Source organism: Gossypium hirsutum, chromosome A07 (assembly GCF_007990345.1).
Source record: "Gossypium hirsutum isolate 1008001.06 chromosome A07, Gossypium_hirsutum_v2.1, whole genome shotgun sequence".
NCBI lineage: Eukaryota > Viridiplantae > Streptophyta > Magnoliopsida > Malvales > Malvaceae > Gossypium > Gossypium hirsutum.
The window spans coordinates 1,963,811-1,976,583 of NC_053430.1; the positions used below are offsets into that span (position 1 = coordinate 1,963,811).

The window sequence follows — 12,773 nt, forward strand, 5'->3', positions numbered from 1 at the left end:
TTTAAATAAATACACAATTATAATTACAAATATAAAATCAATAATACATTTTAAAATAATTACAATTAAAATTAAATTAGCACATAGAGCATAATTATATTCATGTTATATAAAAAAAAAGACCACCCTCTGCTAAAAAATAATAGGCCACTTTTATTATTAAATTAAAAGTTTAAAGGGTAAAAAGTTTTTAAATTTTTTAAAAAGAGTAATTAAGGTTTTTTTTTCATTTAATTGGGTATTTGAACATTTAAAATGCATTAAAATTTTTTTTAAACATTTTAAAAAAAAGCTATTAAGCCCTTGCCATTTTTTTTTACTTAATTTGGTACTTGAACTACTAAAATGAATAAAAAAAAGCTATTTGACCTTTAACTTTAACAAAATTGTCAGTTAAAGTTAATCGCTCCTAATTTTTTTCAATTAAAGCCACCACGTGTCATAACCACAGCGTTACATGTGGCAAAAAATTGATAAAAAATAAATAAAAGTTACAAAAATTATTAAAATTTAATAAAAAACTACTTAAAATTTATTAAAAACTAATTATTTTATAAAAATCGTTAAAAATTATAAAAAACTATAAAATTTAAATCAAACAAAATATATAGAAATATAAAAAAATATAACATTTTGTAAAGTCGTAAGAAAATTATAAAAAATGTAAAAAAATATTGTACTAAAAAACATTTTATAAATTTTCTAAAATTTTTATTTATTTTTATTTTTATCATTTTCGCCACGTGTCACTCTGTGTTGTGATATGTGATGAATTTAACTAAAAAAAAATTGAGGTTGTTAACTTTAACGGTCAACGATTAAAGTTAATAGCTAAATGACATTTTTGATACATTTTATTTTTTTATGATTTTTATAAAAAAATACCATTTTATATTTTATAAATTTTATAATTTTTAAATATTTTTTTATTAAAATTTAATAATTTAATAATTTTTATTTTTTATAATTTTTTGTCACATATTATGTCGTGACTGTGACACAGAGTGGCTTTAACAGTCCACTGTTAAAGTTAATAGCCGAAGGGCCTATTTAATATATTTTGACTCAACAAAGTGAAAAAAAACGGGACTTAATTGTTCTTTTTAAAAAGTTTAAAGGTTTTTATTAAAATTAAATAATTTTTAATAATAAAACAATGGTATAAAATTTAATATAATATTATTTGAAAACATTTTCTACATTTTTCCAGATTTCGTGGTAATATTATTTAAATTAATTTATAATAATTTGACGAAAATTTATTACACGAATTATAATAAGAAAAAGAACAAAAATCTAAAACATCTTGTAAGAAAAAAAATATATAATAAAATGTAATACCATTCAACTAAAAAGAAAAGGACAGTTTGTATTTATGAAAATTAATCTAGAAAAAAGTTAAAATCTAAAAATACTTAAAAAAATCAAATAAACGGGGAAATGGACACAACAAAAAGCAGACTTTCAGAGAAAAGAAAAAAAAAACGTTAATCGAAGAAGAAAATAAGAAGGTATATTCAAATATTATGAATCTTTTTGTATAAAATTCATATTATTTTGTTTATTTTTGGAAAATTAAATCGTGTATATTTGAGTTTAATTTCATCAGCGCCGTCATATTTTGCAGCGAAATTAAAGTCTGGCGGCGAACCATTTTTGATTTCGATTCTTCTCTTTCTGCAGTTCCAATGTAAGTTCCCTTTTTATACAAGTACTTGACGTGTTAATTGATCTTTGAATAATTACACGAGCAATTTAGTTTTATTGATGGGATTTGTCGGTGCTAGAAGATCCAATTGGAGTTTTAATCCGATTATATGGTTCTTTTTTTTCACTTTTTTAAATCGGTCTTACTGAGAGGTAGCTGATTAATTTGTATTTTAGGGTTTATAAGTGCCAGTTCATTGATTGTTGGATTTCTTTGTTTATTGGATCGAGCAGTGAAGAGAAGTTGTCAGTATAACTGACGAAGGGGGAAAAAAGGAGCAAGAGATTGTATTAGGGCTTCGGATGTTGGAATTTGAACTTTGAAGTGCTAGTATTTCAGGTAGTTTGATTTTCTTTTGAAAACGTATAATTAGTGTAACGCTTTTGATGTAATTGCAAGTTAGTTGATCAAGTGGTTCCCCCATTTTTGTTTAGATTTATAAGTTTCAGAGTTGTGGTTACGGTTAGAACTTGTTTAATCTTTCTAATTTGTTTGAGGTTTTAATATGGCCAGGTATTGGGGGTAGTCAACTCCTGTGGTTGTGGTTGGGAGTGTGGAGAATGAATGAAGTATGATGACTGGGATTAGATGGAATAGTTGTCGATGGGCTCCCCTGACAACAAACTATCTGACCTGGTTGATATAGTTAAGTCGTGGATACCTTGGAGGACTGAGCCACCGAATGTGTCAAAGGATTTTTGGATGCCTGATCATAGTTGTAGGGTATGCTACGAGTGTGATTCCCAATTTACAGTATTTAATCGTAGGCATCATTGTCGAATTTGTGGCCGAGTTTTTTGTGCCAAGTGTACAGAAAACTCAGTTCCTGCCCCATCTGTTGAGCCGAGGACTGGTCGGGAAGATTGGGAAAGGATTAGAGTATGCAATTATTGCTTCAAGCAATGGGAGCAGGGCATAGCAGCTGTTGATAGCGAGACCAAGGCGCCTAGTCCTGGTCTCAGTCCATCACCATCTGCAACAAGCTTGGTCAGTACCAAGTCCAGCTGCACCTGTAATAGTGGTAGCAGCACTGTTGGTTCTACTCTGTTTTCAACTGGGCCATACCACCGTGTGAACTATAGTTCTGGTCGTAGTCCTTGTGAATCTGCCCAGATGAATGCACCTACTGGACAAAACAATGAGACATCTGGGATGAGCACAAATCCAAGTTCAGCCATGGTGGATTCTTCCAACCATTTTGGTCTTTGTAGTTACAGGTACCGTCCCCCCTGCTAACATATTTTTGAGTCGGCATAAAGTGTTTTTTTACCTATCTCACCCTTTAATTTGACATGCCTTTGCATATGTTTTTACCCAATGCTTGTTGAGAGGGGTGAGGGTTTGAGCAATGCATTCTTCACGATTTAGATTGTGCCTACACGAACCATTGCTTATTTGCTCCATGCTTTTGTGTTACCTTTTCAATTCATGTTCGAATAACACAGCCTGCCTTGACTGGAATACATAATCTTGAGTTCTTGTGCTTTTATTTTATGATGATTTTGAGCTATTGCTCAATAATTATTACTTTCTTAACTGCTGGTTTCAGGAGTGATGACGAAGATGGTGGTTATGGTGCATATCGTTCAAATTCAGAATGTAGGCGTTATGCTCTTGCTGAGGAGTTTTCTAGTGCTATCAATATCGACAAAATTGGCTGTGTTTATGAATCAGATAAAGTGTATCCTGATGGCGACGACATTGACTCAAAACATTTGAGTGGTTCACCATTAGCTGAGAATTTCGATACACAAAGTGTGGACGGAATCAAGAAATTTGAAGAAGTAAATGAGCAAGAAAACACTGATCAGGATGAAGCTCTTGCTTATTATGTGGATGGTACAGATGCTGAGCCTGTTGATTTTGAGAACAATGGGCTACTGTGGCTCCTTCCAGAACCTGAAGATGAAGAGGATGAGAGAGAAGCTGCTCTATTTGATGATGAGGACGATGATGAGGGTGCTACAGGGGAGTGGGGATATTTACGCCCTTCAAATAGCTTTGGAAGTGGGGAGTATCGTAGTAGGGTTAAGTCTGGTGAGGAGCATAGACAAGCCATGAAAAATGTGGTGGAAGGGCATTTTAGGGCTTTGGTATCTCAGCTTTTGCAGGTTGAAAACATCCATGTGGGTGACGAGGATGGTGGAGAGAGTTGGTTGGATATAATCACATCTTTGTCATGGGAAGCCGCAACACTTCTGAAGCCAGATACAAGTAAGGGAGGAGGAATGGATCCAGGAGGATATGTGAAAGTTAAATGCATAGCTTCTGGGCGTCGCTGTGAAAGGTAATATCACTGAACTCAATTTGAAAATTTGCTAATTGTTCTGTGAAAACGATGCAACTTCACCTGTATGAGCACCTTTAGAAAGTTTTTTGTTAGTAATAGATTCAATTATTGAATTCAGAGAGTTAACTATGTTTCATGGCATGAGCTGACTCATTAGGTCTTGAAGATATTTATTATATTGTTTGAATATACTTCCAGTATCTATATAATATGTGTTAAAGTTTGATTATTTTCCAAAATATTAAATGGTTCATATGTTTTTCCTCCTGTGATGAGCACTGATCCTAGTTCTTTGACTTTATTGTGGCACACAAGTCTAAAGTTCTTTGGCAATCATATCCCTCACATATCTGATCAGACATCATTTGTGAATTTCTCTCATCTGTAGCCTAGTATTCAGAACGCTTTTGCAATAATTCTTAATGTTTATCTGAGGCAACTGATAGATAATAATCTTAGAGTGATTGTGTATTTCTTTCGCGTGGTAGTTATATATATTGGCCTTAATAGAAAAGAAAGTACAGTTAATTATTAATGCAAGTGTTGCCAAAAGAAGGCTTTTGTAGGTTCTGTGGCTCTTATATTCTTCTTTCTATCTACCATTTAGTTATGCAGATGAGTTTCTGATTTTTTTAAACAACTGTTTTAGTGCTGTGGTTAGAGGAGTTGTCTGTAAGAAAAATGTGGCCCATCGTCGAATGTCATCAAAAAAAGATAAACCTCGTTTTCTAATCCTTGGAGGAGCTCTGGAATATCAGCGTATTTCTAACCACTTGTCAAGTTTTGATACATTGTTGCAGCAGGTTTGTATTTTTGTCTCTTTCCTTCAATGTTGGTTTGTTTATTAACCCTAGGTTCCTAATAAGGGTCAAAGCCAGGAAATATTCCTTTGGTCCCACCTGCTAGAACATGAAGCAGTTAACGCTAATATTTGCTTTTACGAGCTTACCATAATTTTCAGGAAATGGACCATTTGAAGATGGCAGTTGCTAAAATCGATGCACATCATCCTAATGTTCTCTTGGTGGAAAAATCTGTGTCACGGTATGCTCAAGAGTACCTTCTTTCCAACGACATATCACTTGTTCTCAATATTAAGAGGCCACTCTTAGAGCGTATAGCCCGCTGCACTGGTGCTCAGATAGTTCCATCCATTGATCATCTAACATCGCCGAAGCTGGGGTACTGCGATGTGTTCCATGTGGAGAAATTTCTTGAGGAGCATGGAAGTGCTGGTCAAGGTGGGAAGAAATTGACAAAGACTCTAATGTTTTTTGAGGGTTGCCCAAAGCCTCTGGGTTATACTGTAAGTCTTTTCAGTTTACCTGGCACAAATATCTGTCCTAGTGCTGAGATACAAAATCTGTTTGTGTTTTGGAAAATCTTTCCTGTATAACTTGTGATTATACTAACATTTTAGTCATCTAAACTTTTGCATGAAAGTAGGGCTATTGTTTATATATTTTACCTAGGCTATATTTTATTTATGATGTTCTTGGTAATTGAAGATGCATTAAAGATACAACATGCTCTGCAACGCAAACACCTTAATCGAAACTCAAAAAATTCTAAAACAACCTTCAGGCTAAACTTAAGAAAGGGGTAAAGAGGCCAGGTTTTGTAAAAATAGTGAGCAATCATGGAAGTATACTCGACATTCATTTGCCACCTAACCCCCAAGTCCACTATTTTAACGTCTTTTAAGTGCATGTGAATACCTGCAATTCTTTTAGTTAACATTTCAGAGAAGTCATTTTGCATTTTGATGAACACTGGTGTTCCTTTCCATCCATGTTGTACACAGCTGTAGCCGAAGTAGTTCTTACTGTCTATGGAGCTTTACAATCATATTATGAATTTCAATCTTCCAATTAACTACCATTTTCTAGCTTTAGACTTGCCTACTACTGTGTCTTTTTCGTAGAATACTTGGCCAAATCTACCTGGAGTAACTGCAATCTGAGAAAGAGCTGATGCAGTTAGCTTCATCCGATCGATAACTTACATTTTTTCTCCCTATGATGCGTTTATTTTATATGATCTTAGTTTGCACTCCACATTTCAAAGCAAGCAACACTTTTTCGGGGACAACCTGCTTTTCATCTAAAAGTTTTGTACCAAGAAATGGCTTCACTACTTATTTTAACCACCCTCAAACTCTTCCAATAGAGCAATTCCCTTTATCATAGATGACAAATTACCTTCCTCTGTTAATATGAAAAAGGGATGCTCTGGCCATCTGGCATCATTTTTGTGTGTCCTATAGCTTTCAGGTGGGAGAACCCATCTGCTATTTCTCCATAATTCTGCCACCTCAACATGCCTTTCAATATTCACATCCTCCAGACCATTTTTTTAAACTCTCAATTAGAGCACCATGTGACGGCAATAGCCCACTTAGGTGCTCTTTGTGATGCACAATTTCGGGATTAAATTATTGTTGTTCACAATCAGGTTGGTTTGCTACTTAGGATGCTTAGATACATATAGTGTGACTGCATAAAGCTATAGTGGGTCACGTCATGCCGCTTATATGGCAAGTACATTTCTTGATCTTTGTAATATATTTTCCAAGGTAAAGATGTTTGGTGCTAAGGTCGGTCCAATGCTTACTTTTGTTTCAGATTTTGCTCAAGGGTGCCCATGGAGATGAACTGAAAAAGGTAAAACATGTGGTCCAATATGGAGTTTTTGCAGCTTATCACTTGGCTCTCGAAACATCATTTCTTGCAGATGAAGGTGCTACACTTCCGGAGCTCCCTTTAAAGTCTCCTATAAATGTTGCCTTACCCAATAAACCATCAAGTATTGACAGGTCTATTTCCACCATACCTGGTTTTACCGTCCCATCCTCTGGGAAGCCTGTGGCTTCTCAACCTATAAATAATTTTCAGAAATCCAACGAAGTTGTCATCTCAGATAGCTCATCATCTGCCAACATTGACCCCCCTTGCCAATCTGTAGGGGTCAGTTCATCTAGCTTGTCAAAAGGTCCTCACACTACGTCCAAGGAATCTGCCTCATACTCTGATGAAGCTATTGCTTCCTTGAATTCACTCTCTGCTTTGAGGGATGATATCTCTTATAACAGTGTTTCCTCCATAAGTCATGCATTTTGTAAGGACAATAAAGTGGATCCTAAAGAATCTCTTCGAACTAAAACAACTAGCAATGGAGAAGCTATAATGAGTGACCCATTTATTTCTCTTTGTCAAAGATTATCAGAAGCAGCAGAGCAATGTGATGATCCTGGTGGCAGTAATCATGCTGATGGCAGTAGCGTGATGGCTGCCAATCATCTGGGCAGCAGAGAGTTGCAATCCTCAAAGCAAGAGATTAGCAACAAATCTGAAGAGATGGGGTCCTCGAAGGAAGAGTTTCCTCTTTCACCTTCAGACCACCAGAGCATTTTGGTGTCTTTATCAACACGTTGTGTGTTGAAGGGATCTGTGTGTGAACGATCCCTTCTCTTTCGAATCAAGTACTATGGGAGCTTTGATAAGCCTTTGGGGCGATTTTTACGAGATAATCTGTTTGATCAGGTAATTGTTATCTCTGTTATTTCATTTATAGAACTTATCCTACTCTTTTCTTCTCATTACTACAACTTTATTATTCTTCTTATCAGAGCTTCCATTGTCGTTCATGTGAGATGCCATCTGAGGCACATGTTTATTGTTATACTCATCGGCAAGGTAGCCTGACAATATCTGTTAAGAAGCTGTCAGAGCCTCCCTTATCCGGAGAGCGGGAAGGCAAGATTTGGATGTGGCATAGGTGCTTGAAATGCCCTCGGACCAATGGGTTCCCTCCAGCCACTCGAAGAGTTGTAATGTCTGATGCTGCTTGGGGTTTATCCTTTGGGAAATTTTTGGAGCTGAGCTTTTCTAACCATGCAGCTGCTAGCAGAGTTGCAAGCTGTGGTCATTCCCTTCACAGAGATTGTCTTCGATTCTATGGGTAAGTTTTTACTTAAGAAATATGAAGTATTGCTATATTAAAGAGTAAATATTACTGTTTTGAATTGAGTGATCACTAGCAAAGATGGTGCTTCTGGAAGAGTGGTCTTTTTCTTCTGTTTAGTCTGTTCATATGATTTCTATCTAATCTATAAGCAATCAATTTGCTTTCTCTGTGAACCATTGATTGAATGTTATTTATTTGTGTCATTTTGGTGGTTCCGTGTTAACTATGTATTTCTGAAGCACATTGTCAAAAAGCATGAGCTATGCTTTAATCAGAGGGGAAGGTGGCTGATTTATTTGATTCTCTTGTGGTTTATGTTTACTTAGTATAAAAGTCCTAGGGATAACGCAACACTAGTCACCCAACTCCAGATGTGTGTTCATCTACGTGTATTTTATTTTTGCAAAACGGAAAATGCATTAACTTATTTCCCCAAAAAATATATACTCTGAATTGCATGATTGTGCTCTATTTGGGAGTTTGGAATATAGATTGTTGGCATAAGTTGGTTTCTGAAATTTGTTACTCATCAGTGGATTCATCCAGGTAGCCCGGCTACATTCTTATGCCCATATTAGTTCTTGAGTCTCCTTGTTGCTATAATGCTGTTCTTTCACAGTATAGTTTATTGGTCAGAAAGTGATGAGGAAAACAAGTTCATTATGTAGTTTGAGCACTGATAAGGGCATATACCTTTGTACACGTGTGACCTGAACTTGGCCTAGTGGTTTTTGCCTCAAGATAAGCCTAATGGTTTGATTTCCTAAGGTAAACTCCCTGCATGTACCTTCTGGATAAGGAGAATTTTTGGCCATTAAGGGGATGCAAAGGGTAGGTTCATTAGTGGTATGGAATATAAATTAAAAAATGGAAAAGATGTTTTGATATGATCAAGTGAAGTGTCCTCTTATTGTACTGTTTTACCATGTGCAGTTTCGGGAGAATGGTTGCTTGTTTTCGATATGCCTCCATTGATGTTCATTCCGTATATCTTCCACCTTCAAAACTGGAATTTAATTATGATAATCAGGAGTGGATACAATGTGAAGCAAATGAGGTTTGAATATCATAAATCCCTGTTCAAGTTCTTAAAGTTATTTTTGAATAAGATAATACCTACAATACCATTAATTTTGGTTTGCAGGTGAGTAACAGGGCAGAATTTTTATTTACTGAAATGTACAATGCTCTTCGAAAGATCTCAGAGAAACTATCAGGCCCAGGGTCCCAAGATTGTGGCATTAAGGCACCTGAAAGAAACATCTGTATCGAGGAATTGGAAGCAATGCTCCAAAAGGATAGAGAAGAACTTCAGGTAGTTGCTTTTTTATGCACCATCTGCCCACTCTCCCCTTCCCTTTTGAGCAGCAGTTGCTGTCAGATTTTACCAGTTACCTGTTCAGAAGTTTAATCCTGTGTTATTTCCTCTTTCTTTTATGCATAAATCAGTCTGACATGCTGTCTGGTTTTTAATCTGTTTACTGTTCCCTTAGGAATCTTTACAGGAAGCACTTTGTAAGGAGCTTAAAGCTGGCCAACCTGTTATTGACATTCTTGAGATGAATAAGTTACGGAGGCAAATACTCTTTCTGTCTTATGTTTGGGACCAACGACTGATACATGTATGTGGTTCAATTAACAATAATATACAGGAAGTTATGAGCAGCCCCATTCCTAAACTTGGGTTGAAGCCTGTAAATTCTATGGAAAAGCTTCCTGAGATGAATGTCAGTCCCAAACCAAGTAAATCCTTCAATAGTTGCGAATCTGCCCTAGTTGAGACCAAGCCTAACATAAAAATGAATCAAGGAGGCAATGCTGGTGTAATTGACAAATCAGGTGGAGATCACCCAGAAAAGGGCATAGGCGAGGATTTTAATAACAGGAAGGAGGCTGAACCTTCTGTTTCTTCTAGTATAAATACCAGTGAGAATTCTGATTCTCCTGAATCTGGAAAAGTAGTACAAAGGGCCCGGTCAGAAGGGGAATTGCCAATTATGGCAAATTTATCTGACACCCTTGAGGCAGCATGGACTGGTAAAAGTCACCCAGCTAGCATGAATTCTAAGGAGAATGGTTACTCTGCTCCTGATTCAGTTGCAGTGGATGTGTCAGGTGCAGTAAATTTGGATCTGGGAGTTCTTGCTAGTGATCGTGGTGAAGGGGAGGTGACTCGTTCTCCTCAGCCTTCTTTGCCTGCTAAGAAACTTGAAAGCCTGGAGAAGTCAATGAGCTGGGCAAACATGCCATTTCCAAATTTCTACAGCTCATTTAACAAGAACTCTTCATTCAATCCTCGAAAGCTAAGTATCAACGACCATAGTCCAGTTTATGTATCTTCATTTATGGAGTTGGAAAGGCAATGTGGTGCCAGGTTGTTGCTTCCTCTTGGTGTTAATGATACAGTAGTGCCTGTTTATGATGATGAGCCCACTAGTATTATAGCGTATGCACTTGTCTCATCAGATTATCATTCACAGATGTCTGAGGGGGAGAGACCAAAAGATGCTGCAGATTCTACAGTTTCATCGTCGCTTTTTGAATCAGTAAATCTACTCTCACTTAATTCTTTTAGTGACGTATCATCTGAGGCTTACAGAAGTTTTGGATCTGGTGATGATAGTATCTTGTCTTTGTCTGGGTCAGGCTCCCTGGTTTCTGACCCTCTCTTGTATACAAAAGATCTGCATGCTAGGGTTTCTTTTACAGATGATGGTCCCCTTGGGAAGGTGAAGTATTCTGTAACATGCTATTATGCAAAGCGGTTTGAGAGCTTGAGGAGGACTTGCTGCCCTTCTGAGCTAGATTTTGTACGGTCTCTCAGTCGTTGTAAGAAGTGGGGTGCCCAAGGTGGCAAGAGCAATGTCTTCTTTGCAAAAACTTTAGATGATCGGTTTATCATCAAACAAGTTACAAAGACAGAATTAGAATCATTTGTTAAGTTTGGACCAGCTTATTTCAAATATTTGTCTGAGTCAATCAATACAAGAAGCCCAACTTGCCTGGCCAAGATATTGGGCATGTACCAGGTATTATTTTTTTTAGTATTACTGTTGTAATTATTTGTGTCAAAATATGCTATGTTATCACTTGAAATCTAGGAAAGGAGTAGCTTGAGTGCATCAGGACGAGGAGATTTTCAATTTTGCATGCTTTGTTCTATTTTAGTTTTTACTAAATTAGAGTTCCGAAACTAAATTACACTTTTCTCATTTTGTGATACCTTGATTTTTGAGTTTAAATTTTCTTCTGGGGTCATTGTTTTTAAGGTTTCATCAAAGCACCTTAAAGGAGGGAAGGAGTCCAAAATGGACATGTTGGTGATGGAAAATCTTCTCTTCAGGCGTAATATTACAAGGCTTTATGACCTTAAAGGATCATCTCGGTCTAGGTATAATCCTGATACAAGTGGCAGCAACAAAGTTCTTCTGGATCAGAATTTGATTGAAGCAATGCCGACTTCTCCAATTTTTGTTGGAAGCAAGGCAAAACGGTTGTTGGAGAGGGCTGTCTGGAATGACACTTCCTTTCTTGCAGTAAGTTTCAATCCCTTTTTGAAGAATTTCCTTTTATTTTTAAATTTTAGTTCTTTCAAGCTCCTGGTAAGGAAAATTTTTGTTCTGGTGGTGTAGCATATATTTTAGCGGGCTGTCTGAAAATGTAGGTTTGAGTTTTCTTGCTTGTGCTGTTTTTATTTGCAATTAAACATCGACGAAACTCTTCACATTTATTCTATTTCTGGAACTTGCTCTCATTGTTAGGCATAACAGGTACGATGGTAGGAGACCCTCCTACTTTGGATAGCCATTAGTTTCCTTTTTTGAGGTTCATTGTTAGGGCTTGAGTCTGAGTTCTAGTTGCGTTCCATGCATAGAATGTTTTACATTATGGGTTTCAATGCATTGCCAGTGGCATGCAAGCTAATTAAATTGATCCAATGGTCACATTTGCTAGTTAGAGTTGAATGCTTATTTTTCTAACGATTATATTCACATTTCACAGTTAATCGATGTAATGGACTACTCATTACTTGTTGGTGTGGATGAGGAAAAAAACGAGCTTATTCTCGGAATAATCGATTTCATGAGGCAATACACATGGGACAAACACCTTGAAACATGGGTGAAGACCTCAGGCATCCTTGGAGGGCCTAAAAACACCTCACCGACAGTGATATCACCCCAACAATACAAGAAACGATTCAGAAAAGCCATGACAGCTTATTTTCTCATGGTGCCAGATCAGTGGTCTCCTCCAACGATTGTTCCAAGCGGGTCACAGACAGACCTTTGTGAAGAAAATAATAACAGTACACAAAGTGGTCTCCTTCAACAATGATGTGCAATCCTTCTGCCTGTGTGTCAAGACTCAATATGTAAGTTCAATACCTTTCTTTCTTTTCACCTTCTTTTATTTTTTAAAAGAAAATATAATTTTTGCCTCTTTTTTTTTTTTTTTTTTCTTCCATCCAATTGTAATTTCTAAATGGCTGCCACTTTGTATCATCATCATCATCATCAATGTATGCATCTGTTATTTTTTTAGTTATAAGCAGGATGTTTAATTCAAGTGAGACATATCCAGTCAAATAAGGTAATCCAAATATTCATGTTACGCTCGTGTTTACTATAAACACTTGTTATAATCGTGTTTAACAAGTTTTACAGATTATATGTATGTGTATATATTTTTATATTATAAAATAAGGTTTTTCTTTTGGATAATATTACATTTGGTACTTTTATTTTCTAAAAATGTCTAATGCGGTGTTTATATTTTGGAAATTTTCATTGTAGTATTTGAACTATC

At 36.1% G+C, this 12,773-nt stretch overlaps 1 protein-coding gene across 3 annotated transcripts; it reads left to right on the top strand.

Annotated features, from left to right (window-relative positions):
- The first annotated feature begins 1,423 nt into the window (after positions 1–1,423).
- Positions 1,424–12,508, top strand: LOC107929913 (1-phosphatidylinositol-3-phosphate 5-kinase FAB1B). 3 transcript variants are annotated; one of them, XM_016861443.2, is made up of 14 exons: positions 1,424–1,511; positions 1,628–1,690; positions 1,885–2,047; positions 2,222–2,925; positions 3,258–3,995; positions 4,648–4,801; positions 4,960–5,304; positions 6,623–7,540; positions 7,627–7,958; positions 8,898–9,021; positions 9,109–9,279; positions 9,458–10,993; positions 11,234–11,500; positions 11,967–12,508. In XM_016861443.2, the coding sequence occupies exons 4-14, from the start codon at positions 2,312–2,314 to the stop codon at positions 12,300–12,302; spliced, it is 5,535 nt and encodes a 1,844-aa protein (XP_016716932.1). In that variant the 5' UTR covers positions 1,424–1,511; positions 1,628–1,690; positions 1,885–2,047; positions 2,222–2,311; the 3' UTR covers positions 12,303–12,508. The 3 variants fall into 3 exon arrangements, with proteins under 3 accessions (XP_016716932.1, XP_016716935.1, XP_016716933.1); XM_016861446.2 differs by having other exon boundaries at positions 1,942–2,047; XM_016861444.2 differs by lacking the exon at positions 1,885–2,047.
- Positions 12,509–12,773: the final 265 nt, after the last annotated feature.